At 41.7% G+C, this 18,872-nt stretch overlaps 1 protein-coding gene across 3 annotated transcripts; it reads left to right on the top strand.

Annotated features, from left to right (window-relative positions):
• The first annotated feature begins 5,362 nt into the window (after positions 1–5,362).
• il17ra1a (interleukin 17 receptor A1a) lies at positions 5,363–18,012 on the top strand. 3 transcript variants are annotated; one of them, XM_062382473.1, is made up of 12 exons: positions 5,363–5,658; positions 6,532–8,129; positions 8,922–8,946; positions 9,043–9,189; positions 9,689–9,810; positions 10,430–10,556; positions 11,847–11,894; positions 12,000–12,154; positions 12,894–12,968; positions 13,059–13,128; positions 15,118–15,234; positions 15,342–18,012. In XM_062382473.1, exons 2-12 carry the CDS (start codon positions 8,037–8,039, stop codon positions 16,808–16,810), a joined length of 2,448 nt encoding a protein of 815 aa, XP_062238457.1. In that variant the 5' UTR covers positions 5,363–5,658; positions 6,532–8,036; the 3' UTR covers positions 16,811–18,012. The 3 variants fall into 3 exon arrangements, with proteins under 3 accessions (XP_062238457.1, XP_062238458.1, XP_062238459.1); XM_062382474.1 differs by lacking the exon at positions 5,363–5,658 and having other exon boundaries at positions 6,305–8,129; XM_062382475.1 differs by lacking the exons at positions 5,363–5,658; positions 6,532–8,129; positions 8,922–8,946; positions 9,043–9,189 and adding an exon at positions 9,446–9,602.
• Positions 18,013–18,872: the final 860 nt, after the last annotated feature.

Here is an 18,872-nt window from a genome sequence, read left to right as displayed (position 1 = left end):
CTCTGATTCTTTCTTTTTTGAATTTGACTCATTTAGTGAACTATTCAGGTGTACATGGATTTTACCTACCTGAAGGTTATATTGCTGTTTTTTATAATTTTGTTGGCCTTAAAAAAATCTAATTTGATCACAGGGATGCATTTTTGACTATCTCAGTGAAAAGTTAAATGATCACAAATGTTCTCATCGTCCATTCAGCACTTTGGGCTCAAACACCAAGTTGTTTTAAAATGTTCTTTGTGTATTCACAGTATCAAGAAAAGAATTCTTAAAAATTTTGGGTGATGCTTGACCTTTCCTCTGGTACCACTGTCACTCATTTAATGCGTACAAGATGGGGACATACAAGAAGGTTGATGCATCTACCTATGCACTTGGACACATCATCAGTGATAGTAACTAACTAAGACGAACCGACTAGGAGTGATTAGTTCTGCACTGTACACGCCACCCCTTCACCTTCACCACGTGGTTACAGCACAAGCAAGTACACCCCTCCCTGAATCCTTCAGGACAGCTGCTTAGAAGAGGAGTTCCTCTTCCTCTGCACAAGGGTCAATGTAGTGCTTCAGCTTCACCACAGCCATATAGGTTGGATGGGCTGCACAACACTTCACTTGTACATAACGCGTCTAACTAGAATATGGACGCATCTGAGCCCATCTTTTTCTCCTCAAGTATATCACAGGGCTACTGAAATAACAAGTGTTGATTCACAATGTTTCAAATTGTCATTTCTTGTGAAGTGGGTCAAGATGTGATACAAAGTCCCTGGATTTAACATGTGCAGGTTAGGCACTTCTGAGGCCCACAGCCCCTCTGGCATTCCTCTGTTACATAACACGCTGATAAGCTGCATGTTTCCATTAGCTGTAAACACTGTGGACAACAGGGCCAGCTGAGCTGCCAGTTACACTCTCCTCTGGATCAACGTCGTTCTGCAGATGGGCTGGAGATGGAAGAGAGGATTTCCTGAGGGATTTAGTTCCCTCTGCTCCACCTGGGGCACAGGCTCCTTCGTGGGGTCCAGTAAATTATCGGTGGTTTCTCCATGTTTCCATATGTACAGCGCTGTTCAGAATCAAAGACTAAATCTTATATGAAAAGAAAAACATCCTAAATCTTAAAAACTGGTCATGACGATGTCAGATATCCACAGTATAATGCACTGGACAAATCCATTTTATTTAAGTATTTGTCATCATTTGTATGAAATTTGTTGTTCCAAACAGATTGAGAATTTTCATTGTAAGGAGTATGTTAATGGTTATCTCTATAAACCTGTAGGAAAAAAACTGGCATTTACAAAAATGACATTTTGACATATACAACTAATTAAAGCACTTAATGAAATAAAAGATGAATAATATGATTGTTAGTTGTTTATCAATAGGTAAGTGACACTTCTAACAAAGAGCAAGGCAACATGGGCAGTTGAGTTTGTTATAAATTATAATTTCAGCATTTCAATATGTGATTTAGTAAACATCTTCAAAACGAAGGGTGATTTTTTGTTGTCATGCAGAGCATTTTAAAATGATTTTCCAAGATGGCCAGGACAGTAGAGGGGAAATAATTTGCATGTTCAGATGCATGTCTTCATCATGTTTTCACTGCAGCGCCTCATTGAAATCAGCAATGATTGCATTGAAAAACGCAACCACAACAGCACACTCACCTAAAATAAATGAAATTATCTAGTTTTCTTACTATAATCCTGTTGACAAGAGGTAGTTGTGGGAGATTAAAATCAGTTGTATAAAAGGAGCCAACAACATATACTGTACCAATATGTGTGTTAAAAACTCCAGAGATTCTCTGGAGATCCTCCAGACTTTCTCTGTCTGGCCCCCTTGTATATATTCTGAAAATAATCCAGAGGAGAACACGAAATGGACGCAAAAATGTGAAAACAAATAGAATACAAATATGTCAGGATGAAAAAGCAGTTCAACGCACATACAGTAAGACACCGAAGAAGGTGTTATGAGGGTTTCTGGGGATAAGGGCCGATGACGGTGTCGATGTGCTACAAAAACAATAACATGAGAGGATGATGTGAGCTTCTCACAGTCTATAAACTTCTGAGTGTCATCAGCATAACAAATCAAAAATATATATCAATATGAAGACGTGACATGATATGAAAAGACTTCACATTAGCATGTAAATACAAAATCAAATCCGACCGAAAAACAAACCCTTGAGGCACTCCATGACTAAGACTCCTAATGAGGCAGTAAGGGTAGAAGGACGGGTAAATATATACTTTTACACAAGACACCTCCAGTTGTTTCCCCTTTCAAACCCACTTTCATTGTTGTGTTAACAATATCTCCTCCTCAGGCTAAGATGCAGGTTCATGCTGTAACCATGGTGACAGAGATTTTCTTACATTAGGAAAGCATTTACTTTGATAATGATCATTTCCTAAACCCATCCAAGTTGTTTTAGGGCCAAATTCCATGAGCTTAACCACACATTTAGTACTGTAACCATGACAATGTAGGTTTGGTATGGCTGGAGAGCCATTTCTGGAGACACTTCACTGGTAGGAGACGGAGAGTGGGAATAGGTGGGAGAACTTTTAAAAACATGGAACAAGGTATTCTGAAAGTAAAGTTGGATGAAAGAAGAATTATCCAGTGCCCACACAGCAGCATGTACAAGCACCAACAACTTATCTGCTGATTTCATGGTGACAACATCCTGGTCAACTCAACCTCAAACCAACGGGAATGTCTGGACTCAAAGCGTCCTAAATTGACATGATTAGAAACCAATAGTACAGAGGCTAAGAGAAGGCAGCCTGGACCTTTATCCAGTAGCTAAAGCAAGTGTGATTGTGACTGACTCTGAGGGAGGCCGACATGGGAGGTTACATTATCATCGGCATGTTTACTGACTATTGTGCGTCTTATCACATAATGTAAATCAGTCGCAACCTGGCATAAATAATTCTAGCTTGAAACAGGCTTTGTCAGAGGAATGAGCTCTGTTCAGTGTCAGAGACGTTTGAGGGGGCAGATCCCCCCCCCCCCTCCCGAGACTTCTGCTGCTCATCATCCGTTTTAAAGATAAGTGGCTGCTTAGTTTGTAGTTTTTAATATTTATAGAAGGTTTTGAAATATCCTCTGCTGTGTCATTTCACTGAACGGGAGCATTGTAGGCAGTGTGGAGATATGCGTCTATATCTGCCCAGGGTCCACAGTGTGACCGCTCTCTACCGCATAGATTATCACAGAGCAGATGTTGCTTCTGCAGGACGGGTGATGGATTATTTTAACACCAGCCTCCTCCACTCTCTGCTGGAGCTGTTATTTTCACAGGCGTTTGGTGGTCTTGCATTTCAAAGGCGGAAACGCATGATTTTATGAAACTCTAGTGCCTTCAAAGTTTGCACCTCGAGTTCTACTCTTTCGAATATTTCATCACGAGCTGTGGTCAATTCGTTTTGCTACAATCCAGTTGTTGATTTTTCTGTTTCAACATGTTGTTTTTCTGAGACAGAATTGTATTCTTGTCCACACAGATTATTAATAACATCGCAGCACCTCCTCCACCTGTGTCGTGCTCTACCCATCATGTGTCCACCACCGGCCATCGTCTCCAGAGCCAGATGGAGCAAATTGGCAGTGTGGCTTTTGTGGAGGAAAAATATGACGAACACAGCAAGAGAAGAGACAAGTGGCGCTGACGACACGAGCGCTCTCCATTTGTGCCGAGGGCCACTCGGACATAAAGACGTCCATTAAGGGGAATTGTCAGATCACTATGCTCCTTTCCATGTGGAAACCGAGAGCTCATTACTTCTTTCGTTTGCAGGAGGAGGTCGCCATTAATGGAACACATTTATCTTCCTCAGAAAAAGGAAAATAAATAGGCCAGACACAATAGATGCTCCGAGTAACTGAACAAAACAACAACATTTACAAAACTGATGAGAAAAACCAGCACCTATGTCAAGTGAAGAGGTGTATCAATGTTTTGCATACATAAGAACATGTCTGACAGAGCTGAAGGAAGCAGTAATGACAGTTATAATGATAAAGATCTTACCAATAATAGTCATATATATATATACGTGAATAGGCATATTGTGTTGTAATCCACGATATGCCTACTGATCAATATCCAAGACAATATAATTTATATTGGATTAGGTTTACTTTGTTTTCATTATCAACTGCTCAGTTTGTGTTTTTTTTTGTAAAGTGTGTTGTATTTGAAAGGTTCTTCTTTTTCGCGGTCGTATCCACACCTGATCCAGAGACGTGAGATTGGAGCTGGATTGGAACATAGCAACACAAGCACCTTGTGTTTTGCTCGCATGTGGACACAGATGTGTGGTGGTAGCATGGGACAGCGTTTCTAGTTCATCGTCATCTCCTTGACCTGTGCACGAGGAGCCTGTTCGGCACAAATCGGCGTGTCACGGCACCACCACATGTTGTCACCGACTGTCCACATTCCCACCTCCTGTGAAAAGAAGCTTCATCTTATCTCTGGTAGGTCTGATCTCCGTGTAAGCGGCTGAAACATCTGTAAACACACACCTGGACTCACTGGGGGCCGCCCTCATCCAGCAGAGCCAGGCGCAGTTTCCCCATTTGATGTCAGCCAGCAGGCTTTCTGCTGCTCATACCTCCGTGGAGAGGCCCCCTGCTCTGCTGCTGCAGGCCCACACTGATCCATGACTGATACTCAGCTTTCCTCTGCTGTCAGTGAGCTTTGTTTCGGTCCACGGCCGCCATGGTACAGTACTGTCCCTGCAGGCGGAGGGCCCTTTAATCCAGGTGTGGCGGATTAAACTGTCAGATCCAGGTGTCGGGATGAAGACATGAGGGACTGACTTCTCTTTGATTTAGTGATGGTTGGTTTATTAGGCTGACAAATGCATTTCAAAGAGGATACTGCAGGATGATACCAGTGTATTACCTGAGGAATCAGTTTGTCCAGATTATAAAAAATTTCTAAGGTGAACATTCTAAGGGTATGAATGGATTGTTGAGTTTGTGTTAAGCTGGCTTGTTTTCCTTGATCAGGGGAAACTTTTGACATAATACAAAGGATAGACAATAAGTACTCAAACACTTGGCACATTGACATCGCGCAAACCCACTGGAGCTTGCAGGTTTCAAAGTTGTGTCCCCACTTTTTGTCAACTCCGTCAGATATTCATTCAAATGTTATGCAATCAGGCGATCATTGACTAAGTGAACAATCAAATGCAGCGCTTGTCAGAAGTTCTCTGATTTCCCATGTGATGTGAAGGCGGCATGAGGTAATTTACAGTTAACTGGTTATTTCCTCGAACAGGAAGTTTTACACTTATCCACCGTCAGTCGACACCTTCTCATGGTGCTGACACATTTTAAAATGATATATAAACTCAGATTAACCAGAACAGCAGACACTCAACATTAAATGCTACAGATTAGAGAGAAAAACCGGATTTTGGATGACCAGCGTAATGCAGTAATCCCTGCTCACAGTTTGTCAAAGTGTAATTGCCTGTTTCTTGTTTCCAGTGGTCGTTCTCCGCTAACATGGTGATGTTGGAGCCGGGTCAGAGATACCGGGTCTCTGTGTTCAACATCCCAAAACCTGAGGTGGGCCACAGCGACTACGACATCAATAAGGAGGTCATCGTTCCTGGTGAGTACATGTGGAAGCCAGCATTTTAGTTGTTGCTGGGGACACATAGTCTGTCTTTCTGGTATGTCCATTCTTCTGTCACTGTTTAACTTATGAGTGAGTTTGACATGGTGTCATCATCCAGCCCTCTTTGACTATGTAACTAATTGATCACCTTTCTGTATAAAGTTGAATATTAATGAAAAGGGGGGCAATGATTTCTTAGAGATTGCTCTAATTCCTTAAATTCATCAAAAACAATCTAAGCTCATGGTCTAAAGCTCATGAGGCAAGTACACGTCCAAATGCACTTTTTATCTAGATCAACAGCAGAGAAAAGAGTAAAGTGCATGGTTCAGAATAACGACTAATGGGTGTGTTTAGGGAATAACCAGTATTAAACCATTCACAGCCCTGCCTCCGATTACCATTGAAAACCAATTGTACTGGCACTCAGATGGACTTCTTGTTTAATGGCTGGTTAGTAAGAAAAACATGTAAGAAAGTACATGTGTTGTTCAGGGCGGCTGTGGCTGAGGGGTAGAGTGGTTGTCCTCCAACCTGAAGGTCGGCAGTTCGATCCCTAGTCTGACCCTTCTGCATGCCGAAGTGTCCTTGGGCAAGATGCTGAACCCTGAATGGCCCCCCCATAGAATAGCAAAAGTGCTGCGAATAGATGCACTGTATGAATGTGTGTGTGAATGGGTGAATGTAAAGCTGTACTGTAAAGTGGGATGCAGAGATACATGGAAACATTAATTTTTCTTATTTCATTGTGATTTCTGCACCATGTCACTCACCAAGTAACATCATATGATGGGGAATCATTTCCCAATGAATATAAGTTTCGCAACCTCTGTTATAAGTAGATATCTTGGAAACCTTGTTCCTCAGATCATCCATCAATCATCACTCTTGGAGCCATCAGCTATCGCCTGACGATGAAATAGCCTCTGGAGCCAATCCACAAAATTTTGGTGCGTTTCTTCTGGTGTACACAGATACAGCGATATAACATTTTGGCTAAACTCTATAACAGCTGTCTGCTTGTGATTGCAGGTAAATTAAAAAGCCTATAGCAGATGCATTTCGGTCCAACTTGAAGAGGTCAAGACTCAAATCATATTCCTCACAGATTCTACACATTTACATGCACGATCTGTTTAAAGAGATACTTTTTGTTGAACTTTGACCGAACAGCTCCACAAGTGTATCACCTCCAAGTAATATTCTAACTCTTTCAAAGACACGCACATACACAAACACACACACCTGTTCTGGCTAAGCTGGCATGGAGGGTATTACAAATCTGTATGTACACTGTCTACAGCACAGACACGACAGATTGAAGTGAATGAAACTGTGTTCCTGTGCCACCTAGTGGTGAATGTATCACAGTGCACCTGTGCGTCACAGTCCATGAGGTCTGTACTTCCAGGAAGAGACCTGAGTAAACTCTCCATGGTGCATTTGGGTCCGTAGGAAAAATATCGCAGACTAAATCCTGCAGGTATCAAGTGTTTTTTTATGAAGGGAACACATAATACTGAGACAATATTCTTCTAGCTTTGTTGTCATGCACAATGATATTACTTATATTTAGTGATAGCAATGTCTGTGAGGGAAATATTTAGAATTGGAAAATGGTTTGGATGCAGACCACTTTGTGTAAAACAGACTATGAAATGGTATACCTGCTGAAATTACTAAAACCAGTTCAGGTAGTTACATGTTTTTGCTGTTGTGCATAGTTAAACACATCCAAGAGCCATCTAACCATTTATTGAGATATATGAAGTGAGGTAGGGTTATTGTCAGATTGTTATTGTAGGATTTGTAAAGAGTCTCTGTCCTCCAGTGAGCTATCAGTGTCTGTGACTGGTCTTAAAGATGGGAGGATGGCCAAACTATTTCTAAGGTGACCATTCTAAGGGTATGAATGGATTGTTGAGTTTGTGTTAAGCTGGCTTGTTTTCCTTGATCAGGGGAAACTTTTGACATAATAGAAAGGATCGACAATAAGTTCTCAAACACTTGGCACATTGACATCGCGCAAACCCACTGGAGCTTGGAGGTTTCAAAGTTGTGTCCCCACTTCTTGTAAACTCCGTCAGATATTCATTAAAATGTTATGCAATCAGGCGATCATTGACTAAGTGAACAATCAAATGCAGCGCTTGTCAGAAATTCTCTGATTTCCCATGTGCTCTGAAGGCGGCATGAGGTAACTTACAGTTAACTGGTTATTTCCTCGAACAGGAAGTTTTACATTAATCCACCGTCAGTCGACACATTCTCATGGTGCTGACACATTGAATTTAACTCACAGTTGGTCGTTAACTTCTTTTTCCCATGGCGTTTTACTGATCGAATCTGAGAGAGGATCAGTGAGACAGAAGATGATTCTCAGAGGAGCTTTGTTGTGGCTGTGTCTGGGTCTGTCGTCCTCAGTGAAGGTGTTGACATGGCCCCCCCTCAACTGCTCCACACAGGTAACTCCAGCTCTTCAACACTCTGTTTCTCAGTGATCCTTTATGGTCCATTATTCTACACCAAGGAAGATCAACAGTGCCAATGTGTATTTTATTTCTGGAGAGGGAAAATTAGAGTTACCATTTTTTAAGTAAAGAGAATTAGGACAAAAAAGAAAGTGACACGAAGAGAATGTCATAAAATATGGAGGATAGGAGGTATGTGTTTTTTTTCTGATAAAGGAGAAAAACAGCAGCAACAGATAATGTGGGAAAAATCGGGAAAAAAAATACAGTAATATAATGATAGTCACAACAAAGTGTAATTTTGATTATGAGTGCCATGACAAAGAAAAACAACAACAATGGATCAAATCTGGAACAGAAATAAAATAAACTATGTAATGTTAATGTTACATACAGAATGGTTACAGTTAAAGTTACAGCCACGTAACTTTATTTTTATTTTTGAAAAAGATAAAAAAAACACAGCAACAGTAGATATTGTGAAAAAAGAAACAAATATAGAAACAATAGACAAAGGAGAATACAGAAAGAGGGACACCGGTAATGAATACAAACTCTAACAGTAGGTTGGGTAAAGAAAAAAGAAAAATCTGTAAAAATATATTAAAAATTATTTCTAGTAACAAGCAAGATCTGGAAGAAGATTAAATCCAATGGCGTCAAATCACAGCAGACATTACTTCAAGGCTCTTTAGTGTCAACACCTGAGGCTGAGTTGTTAAAAGTCAAATGTACAGTGTATTTGTGGGAATGATAATTTACAATCCTCCATTTTTTCTGCCACAGGGGTTGGAGTGTACCATCACGACAAGTGAGTAGATGCTGATCTCGTTCATTCCGGGCTGCATGTAAACAGGGCCCTTCTTTATAAAGGTGTGTGTGTGTGTGTGTGTGTGTGTGTTTGTAGGTAACTGTATGGACAAAAGTTGGCTGCAGCTTAACAAATACACTCCCAGCAGTCCAGAGGAGCTGCAGGCGTCTGTTGACACCAGGCGGGACGAGGCAGGACACCTGCAGCCTGTACTGGACGCCAACTGGAAGATAAGGGATGATGGTGAGTTCGTCTTCGATCGAGTTTTAGATTTATAAATCAAAATTAGTGTTTGATGAACAGTTCACACTATTTAAATCAAACACTTAATTAAACAATTAAGCACTAAAGTTAAGATGATGACTTGAATCCTATAGCTAAAGGTCCACTGTGTTCACGTTCACTTAGAAGCTTAGAATGTGTCCTTCACAGGGAGCACAGGGACCTTTAGAGAGCCGCCATAGGTTCCCTGTGGAGGGGGAGTGGTCAGATGAGGCCACATCCATATGGCTATATTTCCAGTTGAAAAAACCTCAACCTTAAGAGCTGCTAAAACGTAGAAGTTTGGAAATGCTGAATGGCAGGTTTTCGTCTGGAAGGGCACGATGTAGCCTTCGCTGATTCGTCAGGCTTCTATCCCACTGGTCACGTGACGTGTGCGTTTTGACATCACAACGAAGATGTTTGATGGGTCAGAGTAGCAGTGAGACAGGATGTGACTCTGCTTGTGTTCTTTTCTCAGGAAGCATCAATTACCTAAATGCCACAGAGCTTCATGTTCTGGTGATGTCCACAAATCAGAACCTGTGTGTTCGATATTCCTTCAGAGAGAAACTCCTGATGAGAAGTCCGTCAGGGGAAAAGGTTGGTGGTTACAAATCACTGTTCAGATTGTATTCAAAATCTAAGGCCACATTGATAGTGCATATTTTCAGATCTGTAAGTTTCATTTTTATCTCCATGGTATTATTGTTTTTGCATATTGATGTTTTGAATTAAGCGATCAATGATCACTTCCCTCCTGGTAATAGGCTTATTTTGGTAGAGACAGAAAGAATGCAATGCAGATTGAAGTCGACAAAATGATATTCGTCCATGATGTGGCTGGGCCCAACAGGGATTTTGGACATCCAGAGGGAGGATAGCTGCTCCTGGATGGATGGGTGGGTGGGTGGGTGAGTGGGGGGATGGATGGATGGTAGATTTGTGGAAAAAGGAAGAAAGAAAGGAAGTATTTTATCTGATCAAACTTAAAGGTGTAAGACCAAGAACTCAGTCAAACTTTTAATGTTCACTTTCAGTACTGGGCACTTTTCAGTTCACATTTAAAAATGATGTATAAACTCAGATTAACCAGAACAGCAGACACTCAACATGAAATGCTACAGATTAGAGAGAAAGACCGGATTTTGGTTGACCAGCATAACACAGTAATCCGTGCTCACAGTTTGTCAAAGTGTAATTGCCTGTTTCTTGTTTCAAGTGGTCGTTCTCCGCTAACATGGTGATGTTGGAGCCGGGTCAGAGATACCGGGTCTCTGTGTTCAACATCCCAAAACCTGAGGTGGGCCACAGCGACTACGACATCAATAAGGAGGTCATCGTTCCTGGTGAGTACATGTGGAAGCCAGCATTTTAGTTGTTGCTGGGGACACATAGTCTGTCTTTCTGGTATGTCCATGCTACTGTCACTGTTTAACTTATGAGTGAGTTTGACATGATGTCATCATCCAGCCCTCTTTGACTATGTGACTAATTGATCACCTTTCTGTATAAAGTTGAATATTAATGAAAAGGGGGGCAATGATTTCTTAGAGATTGCTCTAATTCCTTAAATTCATCAAAAACAATCTATGCTCATGGTCTAAAGCTCATGAGGCAAGTACACGTCCAAATGCACTTTTTATCTAGATCAACAGCAGAGAAAAGAGTAAAGTGCATGGTTCAGAATAACGACTAATGGGTGTGTTTAGGGAATAACCAGTATTAAACCATTCACAGCCCTGCCTCCGATTACCATTGAATACTGGCACTCAGATGGACTTCTTGTTTAATGGCTGGTTAGTAAGAAAAACATGTAAGAAAGTACATGGGTTGTTCAGGGCGGCTGTGGCTGAGGGGTAGATTGGTCGTCCTCCAACCTGAAGGTTGGCAGTTCGATCCCTAGTCTGACCCTTCTGCATTCCGAAGTATCCTTGGGCAAGATGCTGAACCCTGAATGGACCCCCATAGAATAGCAAAAGTGCTGCGAATAGATGCACTGTATGAATGTGTGTGTGAATGGGTTAATGTAAAGCTGTACTGTAAAGCTCTTTGAGTGGTCATCAAGACTAGAAAAGAGCTATATAAATATAAAACCATTCATCATTTACCATTCAGCCACTAAATGCAGGTGCATGCTACTTTGATCATCAAACTTCAAAGAACTGGGCCACTTGTGTTGCTGGTGCTGTGTTTCCTTTCTTGCTACGTTGTAAACCTCAGCTAATGACATCATGGTTTCCCCCCCAGTCAGTTTTTTGATTTGTCTGTTTGATTGTAAGCAGGATATTGTAAAAGTCAGTTCACCTCAAGACGTCAGGGAAGATAACAAGTATTTGTCGATTTTTCCTTTCTTTAACATGAGATAGACCATTTTTCAAATGATTGATTGGAATATTTAGTATTATACAGGGTTGGCTTAACAGAGAAATGTGGAATATCTGTAAAACCAAGACAGCTCAGACGTCTGTAAATAAGAATACAGTGTGAGATGATACACTCATGCATCTCAACAGCACGACGACTGTAAGTTCCAGGGGGAGTGAAGAAACTAGTGCTTGTGGTTTCATCTTTACCTCATTTGCACACCGTTCCGTCTTCAGGACTTTGATGATTCTCTGCTTCTGTTTTTCTCTCAGATTGTCAAGATCCCACCATGCAGATGACCCGGGTTTGCATCGAGAGAGGTGAGTGACCGACACCCCCCCCCCCCCCCCCCCCCCAACGTTCAGGGTGAGTGACTGTATCACACAGACCGTTTCTAACACGTGGTCCCGTGGTATGCGCCGTAGGGAGTCTGTGGCGGGCGAACATCAGTCTGGCTAAGGTCCCTGCCGCCGGGGGGAGGTCTGCGCTGGCTGTCAGCTTCAGGCCCGACACACTGTGTGAGGAGTACATCGTTATTGTGAGCTGCTTCCCTGATCAAGACTCATACCGCGTAAACAAGGTAAACCCACATGGCACAAAGTATTTGAAGGGTACTCTCGCAGTAGGCCGCCTCCGTCCCTTACAGAAGACGAATGCAGTTTCCTATTTCAGCGATATGACCTAGAACACGAGGAAATGTAGGTGCTCATTAAAACATCCTGTGCCTTGAATCTTAACCTACTTTTTACCCCAGTTTTTTTTGGTGTTACTTCACAGAGCAGGAAACTGTTGCCTTTTCTGCTGATCGTGGAACATACTGCTCATTAGACATGACAAAATAACTAGAACTGCACAGGCGCACACATAGTAAATTTGGCTTTCCAGCACTGTGTCTCTGGTCTGTTAAAGTTTATTCAGATGTATTCAGAGTACATCATTTGCTACAGTTCATTATTAGAGACATTTCAGCTAAGACTCATCTCTGCCTACTGTTTATAATCATATGCTGTTTGTCAGCTCGGACCCTTTGTTTATAAATGTCGTACAAATAGTACTAACGGAAACTTTTGGAGCCTTTTATTGGTGACAGCAGGGTGAAAAATACCAGTATTCCCTGTTAACTTGAGATGGGGGCTCAGTGCTCTGCAACATCAGAAAGTTCTCTGAGTATTTACTGTGCATCTGTCGTCAAAATAGATTGTTTCTTAATTCTGTGTTTTGTCTATTTGCATGTGTTTTCTTTATTCACAGCATGTTGCATTGAAATAATTTAATACTTTTCCTGATAAAGTTAGCAGTAACTATTCACTATCTTCCAGGCCAATCGCACAACTCTGAATGCGACATTCAGCCTTGATAAATGGCCGAGATCCTGCTGCCAGTTCGACGTTCAGGTAAATATTTTCCACTCTGCTCTCTTAGATGACGCCACGGCCTTGTCCGCCTTATCTGTCGAGTTAACACAACCTTATTGTTCCCTGCAGGTCAAACCTCTCTTCCCACAGTGTGGCCAGGACTGTACCCGTCAAGGAGCAACGTTGCAAATTTGTGATGGTATGTTGGCAGATTTGAAATATCAGTATCGTGGCCGAGCAGGACAGTGACTGAATGTTCCATCTGGTGGTTACAATCCCACGTTGCTGAGACTCACAACATGGTCAAGAAGTATCTCTGGACCTCCAGATTGAAAATGGCACAGTCAGATTAATAACAAAACGAACAGCTCAGATTGTGATAAAGATTTGATTCACTTCAGCTGAAACAGCATCATCTTGTCACCTATTCCTAAGTACATAAACTTCACCTTAATCAGAGATGTTCATGTATAAAAAGAAGAGCATTCCCATATTTCTTTCAGTATCTGAAAACCATTATCTGACAGAAGCAACTTCGCCGTAGTTTGCCATTAGGGTGACAATGAAAATAGATAAACCTCATTCCTCGAGGCTGGACCACATGCTAGCTGCAAAGAGGAAGTTTGCTCTGACTAAATAGATAAAAAGAAAGTACTGGATACGTGCCAGTACAGAAAGATCTTTCCCTGTTTTTGAAAACATCTACAGTGGCTGTTCAGTTTATACCAGGATATACAGCCACCTGTGATCGGAACTTCTTGTTGACTTTGTCATGTTAGATTTCTATTAGCAACAACATTATCTACTGTACATTCAGAATGACAACATGGAAAATCAGGCTTTATAGAACAGGTTCAAGCCCCCTGAGCAGTGATCCATCTGTCACTTTTAAGTCCAGGAAGTCACCTTTATCAAAATATGTGTTTCCTTTATTCCTCCTCGACCTTATCTCTTCCTTGTTCCTTGAATGGGAGGGACTAAGAGTGAGGGGAGAGAAATGAGACAACATTTAGAGGAACTAGCTCGTAAGGGGAATTAGGTAAACAAAATATATAAAGGTTAACATGGGTACAATGACCATTTTAATATGTTTTCCATGTTAACCGAAGTAGCTTAGCAGGAGTACACAAAAAAACACTGAACCGATTTTATTGAAACTTGTTTGAAGGGAGGTGTATTGGCCAAGAAAGAACCCTTTAATTTCTTGACAAAAGGGCAGATCCAGTAACATTCTATCTCTTTCTTTAACTTTGACATTTTCATAGATTTACCAGAAAACAATTCGTGGTACTTGATGGACAAACATGGCTTGTTTAGAGGACTGATATTTATATGTGTGTGTAATTTAGTGGAGATCAAAATAAAAGTCTGTATCTAGTGAATTCAAATGTGGATTCATAAGGGGATCGTTGGGCCTTGGTGGAGGTATGATCTCTCCTGATTGCCATTCTGGTTGAGCAGGTTATCATGCCAACATTTGCTGAAAAGCAAATACAGCTGAGGCTGAGATGAATATCATTTGTTTGTCTGAGAACTGGGTCTACACAGTTACCTCAACATATGTGTACTTTGTATTTGTCAGACATTTTTCTATAGTTTTGTCATAATTACGATATGAATTCTAGAGTTAAAGCCCAAAATATGATTTATTGTAACTGATGACCACAAATTCTTATCTCTTCACCCTTCTAGTCTAGATTAATGAATGGTTATCCAAATTCAAAGGAATTCAATCAAGGTTTTTTTTTTAAGTTATTGTTCAGACAGGCATGAGGTCACAGTGACCTCAACCATTGACCATAACAGCAAAGAATATTTGTCAAATAGTTTTATGACACTGATAATTTGTTATTTTACTTGTATGTTTAATTAGCACATTACACCCACTTAATTTCCACAGTGTCAGTGCTGGACAATGATCTGGCTGCAGCCATTATAATTCTGCTATAGGCCGAATAAAATCCTCCGGCTTGTTTGTATTTCTTTAAACCTGTCACAGTTTTGATGGCTCCCCTGGAAGTGCACATTAAAATGGCTAATTCCTCCCGACATAAAAACAGTCAAAGATGCCTGTAAAGTCTGATATTGCACAATTCAAAACTTGCCATGAAAATGAAAGTTTGAAAATGGTAACTAGTGGTCTCTTTCTAAGTCATCAGCTAATCAATAAACTCTTTTTTTCCAACAGTAAAACCGATAGATCAAGCCACCCCTGGTGTTCCCTCGTACACATATGTCATCCTGATGTTGATGTTGACGTGTGTAGTGACGACAGTTATTTCATGTGTCTTCTGCAGGAAGCCAGGTCAGTTCCAAATACATTCAGTTTCAGCTTTATCTTCATTAAGTCCTAACTTCAAATACCTATTTTTGATTTGTGCCTTGACAGTTAATCGGCGATTTCTCTTTCAGGCATAACTCGTGATGCTGCAGCACCTCTGCCTGGTTTCAAACCGGCACAGTATCAGCTTGAACAGCCTCCCAAAGTGCTGGTCATCTACTCCCAGGACCACTATCTCTACAGGGACATAGTGCTAAAGCTCTGCGCTTTCCTCCAGGTCAAGTGTGGCGCCAAGGTGCTGGTAGACCTGCTCGACTCCACCTCGGTCGGCATGGTGGGTCGCTTCCGCTGGCTGGAGTGGCAACGGCAACAGCTGTCAAATCCGTCCGACAAAATTCTGGTGCTGTGCTCGCAAGGCGTTCAGGCAAAGTGGAGGGCGTTGTGTGGTCAAGATCGGGTGACGCTGAGGGAGGACCTCCTCTCCCCCACAGACGACATGCTCACCCCCTTTCTCCACCTTTTCCTACCAGACATGCACCAGGCAGGCATGCAAGGCAAGTACATGGCGGCATACTTCGATGACATCAGCAGCGAACAAGACATACCCTCGTTTTTCGACATCACGGTCAAATACAAGCTGATGAAGCATTTTGAAGAGCTGTACTTCCGCATCGTGGACATTGAAAAGTACCAGCCAGGTCAGGTCAACCACATCGAGGGCATTGGCGGGGACGAGTATTTCAACTGTCCCTCGGGCAGAGCTCTGAAGAATGCCATCGAAAACTTCCAGGCCTACCAGTTGGAGAATCCTGATTGGTTTGAGAGGGAGTGTGTGGAGGATGAGGAGGAGGTCATGACTGACGCCAATCTGCTGATTGAGCAGCTGCAGATCCCTCCAGTCCTACAGTGTGTTCCTCTAATCAGAGATGGCCCTCCTGTCCAAATCAGTGAAGTAGAAATCACTGAAAATTGTGACAGTATTTACGTCCTCACACCTGAACTGAGTTGCCAGCACCCTGGGTCATCAGTGGTAGAACTTACACCAGAAGTAAACCCTGAGTACAACCATCAGTATCCATCAGACCTGGATGAAGTGTTAACAGATCACATGCACCCTCATCGCCCTGGTCCAGAATCCCACTTCATAGTTGAGCCTGTTTTACACAATCCCCCATTGCCGAGACAGAACTGGCTATCACTTGAGGAAGAACCACTGGGCCAAGTTCCCACTGAGGATGATGAAGATGATTCACTGCTGCAAAGAAGCCAACCCTCTGCTCAGTTGGACCTGAGAAGCTCGGCCCAACAGAACTCTCACAACTCAAACCCTTCAGACTCCTCAGGTGCAAACATGAGGAGTGATTATCTCCCTCCGTCTGACATCGGCCGCTCCGTGCCTTTGGAGATGGACGAGGATGAGGTTCTGGTGCCCAGTGGAAAGGGTCCAAACAGTGGCTCGGATCAAGGCTACATCTCCAAAATTCCCTCTCAGCATGAATCCCCCTTCAAAGAAGAAGCTCTGGCGGCGCTGGCAAGGCTGCAGGAGGAGCTCTTTCAGCAGGATCTCAGATATACAGATTTAGATCTTGAGGGGAACTGATGCTCATAGTCCACCCTAAGCCATAGGTACCAGACTTTCCCAGGTTTAACCTACATTACTTGTGTGAGCACCATAAGTTCAGAATGTAATAGGAATCAAGAACTCTAAATGCTGTATGTGGATATGGACAGTGCTTATCCATTACTTGTGGCCAGTAAAGTGCAACATATGTGTAAACAATTCTGAATATAATAATCCATACATTATCAAAATGCTAATAGTATCAATATGATCATGACGTAATGGAACACAAACAGGTGAACTTACATTGTCGTACGTGGATGTTGCACCATGTTTTAGCCTGATATAATCATTCTTGATTTGGTCAGTAGGGCTGGCCCCTCACAGCAAGAAGACTGCCGGTTCAAATCCCAATTTGGCCAGGGTCTTTCTGTGTGGAGTGTGCATGTGTCTATGTGGTTTTTGTCCTGCTTCCTTCAGCAGTCCAAACCCCTGCAGATTGGGATTGGCCCTCTCTCTCTCTCTCTCCTGTGGGCCTCAAAGGATAAGAGGTATAGCCCATCGATGGATGGATGTTGGACATTTGCACACTCTTTTCATGGAGCCAACATCTAGCGGTTGAATGAACCTCTGCTCGAGGTTTAGGTCTCAGAAAGAAAGATGGATTTTAAACTGAGCAAAGCAGAATCTGCCCAGCACACACCAGAGGATTCATTCAGGATCCTCAGAATCTGCAGGTTCCGGATCCAGAATCTCTCTTCCAAACACTCTCCAAACCAAAATGATAGGAGCTTTAACATCACATTTGTATGCTAACGCAGTCTTGAGAAAAGTAGCATTTGGAATATCTGCTTAAAATTGGCTTTTAGGTTCTGTGATATTTCAGTTAATATTGTACTGACATGGTGTATTTTATTGCAAACATTTGCTCTCAGTCAATTTGCTATTAATACATATATAAAAATAAGTGGGTTATTTTGCCCCACACCTAATTTGTAACCCAGCCCCACTAGTGGGTTAATCTGGCACTGAAGCCATTAGCCTTTTGTTCTGAGCAGTTCACAACAACATTCATTTTCAGATTTTTATTTTGCATTGAAGGACATATTCTGGGGTTATAATCTATATTCAAACTTATTTGTTTATGTCATGTAAATGTTAAGTTTTCTTTGTTGAACACTGAATCTAACTTGCACTCATCTTCGTTTTCCTTAGCTATAAAAGAATGTTTCCTAACTAAACACTTTGTACAGCAATTTCTTCATTTATTTCAGGTTTCAACCACATAATACTCTGATTTACAGTACATAGATTTGATTATAGCGGTACAGATATACACCACACAACTTTACAGTACAGAGTATAGTCCTATGTGTAAACAATAGCAATGGCCTATCCCTGTAAACAAGTTTGAAGAAAAAGAGAAAACCCATATATTGAAAAATATGAGTGTTTTTAAGTGCACACAGCCCCCCAAAAAACCTAAACATTTTAATCTGTTTAGCATGACTCGCTAATTTGAATAGCCACGTCCATGTAAGCCTTTGGTAGTTTCAGTGTTACTATGCTTATTCATGCAGGTTAAAGGTTAAAGGTCCACTATACGTCAGTTTAAAGTTTCATGTAAATAAAACAGTCCTGCTTGTGATTAAACAGCTTGTGTGGTTGGGATGGTGAAGTTGGTGTGCAAATCCAAATAAAGATTGCTTTTCAGAGAGCGTCACGATGCATAAGCAAAGGTTTACATAACTGGCACGAGGAAGTTGTAAAAAATACTATAATAAATACTATGATATTATATTATTCAAAATTTGGCAAAATACATGGGAAGCAACAAACAATCGGACGCCGTTCTGCTCTCAGTCAACATGTAACATTGTTTGCGCAGCAGCACCTCAATGATCTGTAACCGTCCACAGACACGTCACACATCAGGGACAATGTCACAGCAGCACCCTTGTGTCTGCAGAGGGGACAAACCAACTGTCCAACTTTTTAGTGAAAGTTCAGGCTTTGGCCTTTGACTTGTATTGTGATGTAATAAGAAAATAATTTTAAGATCTGCTGACTTTTAAAGCGTTTTTGAACACATCTCATGGTC

Source organism: Platichthys flesus, chromosome 23 (assembly GCF_949316205.1).
Source record: "Platichthys flesus chromosome 23, fPlaFle2.1, whole genome shotgun sequence".
NCBI classification, from domain to species: Eukaryota; Metazoa; Chordata; class Actinopteri; order Pleuronectiformes; family Pleuronectidae; genus Platichthys; species Platichthys flesus.
The sequence above is the reverse complement of the archived record's forward strand: the minus strand, read 5'-3'. Positions and strand labels throughout refer to the sequence as shown.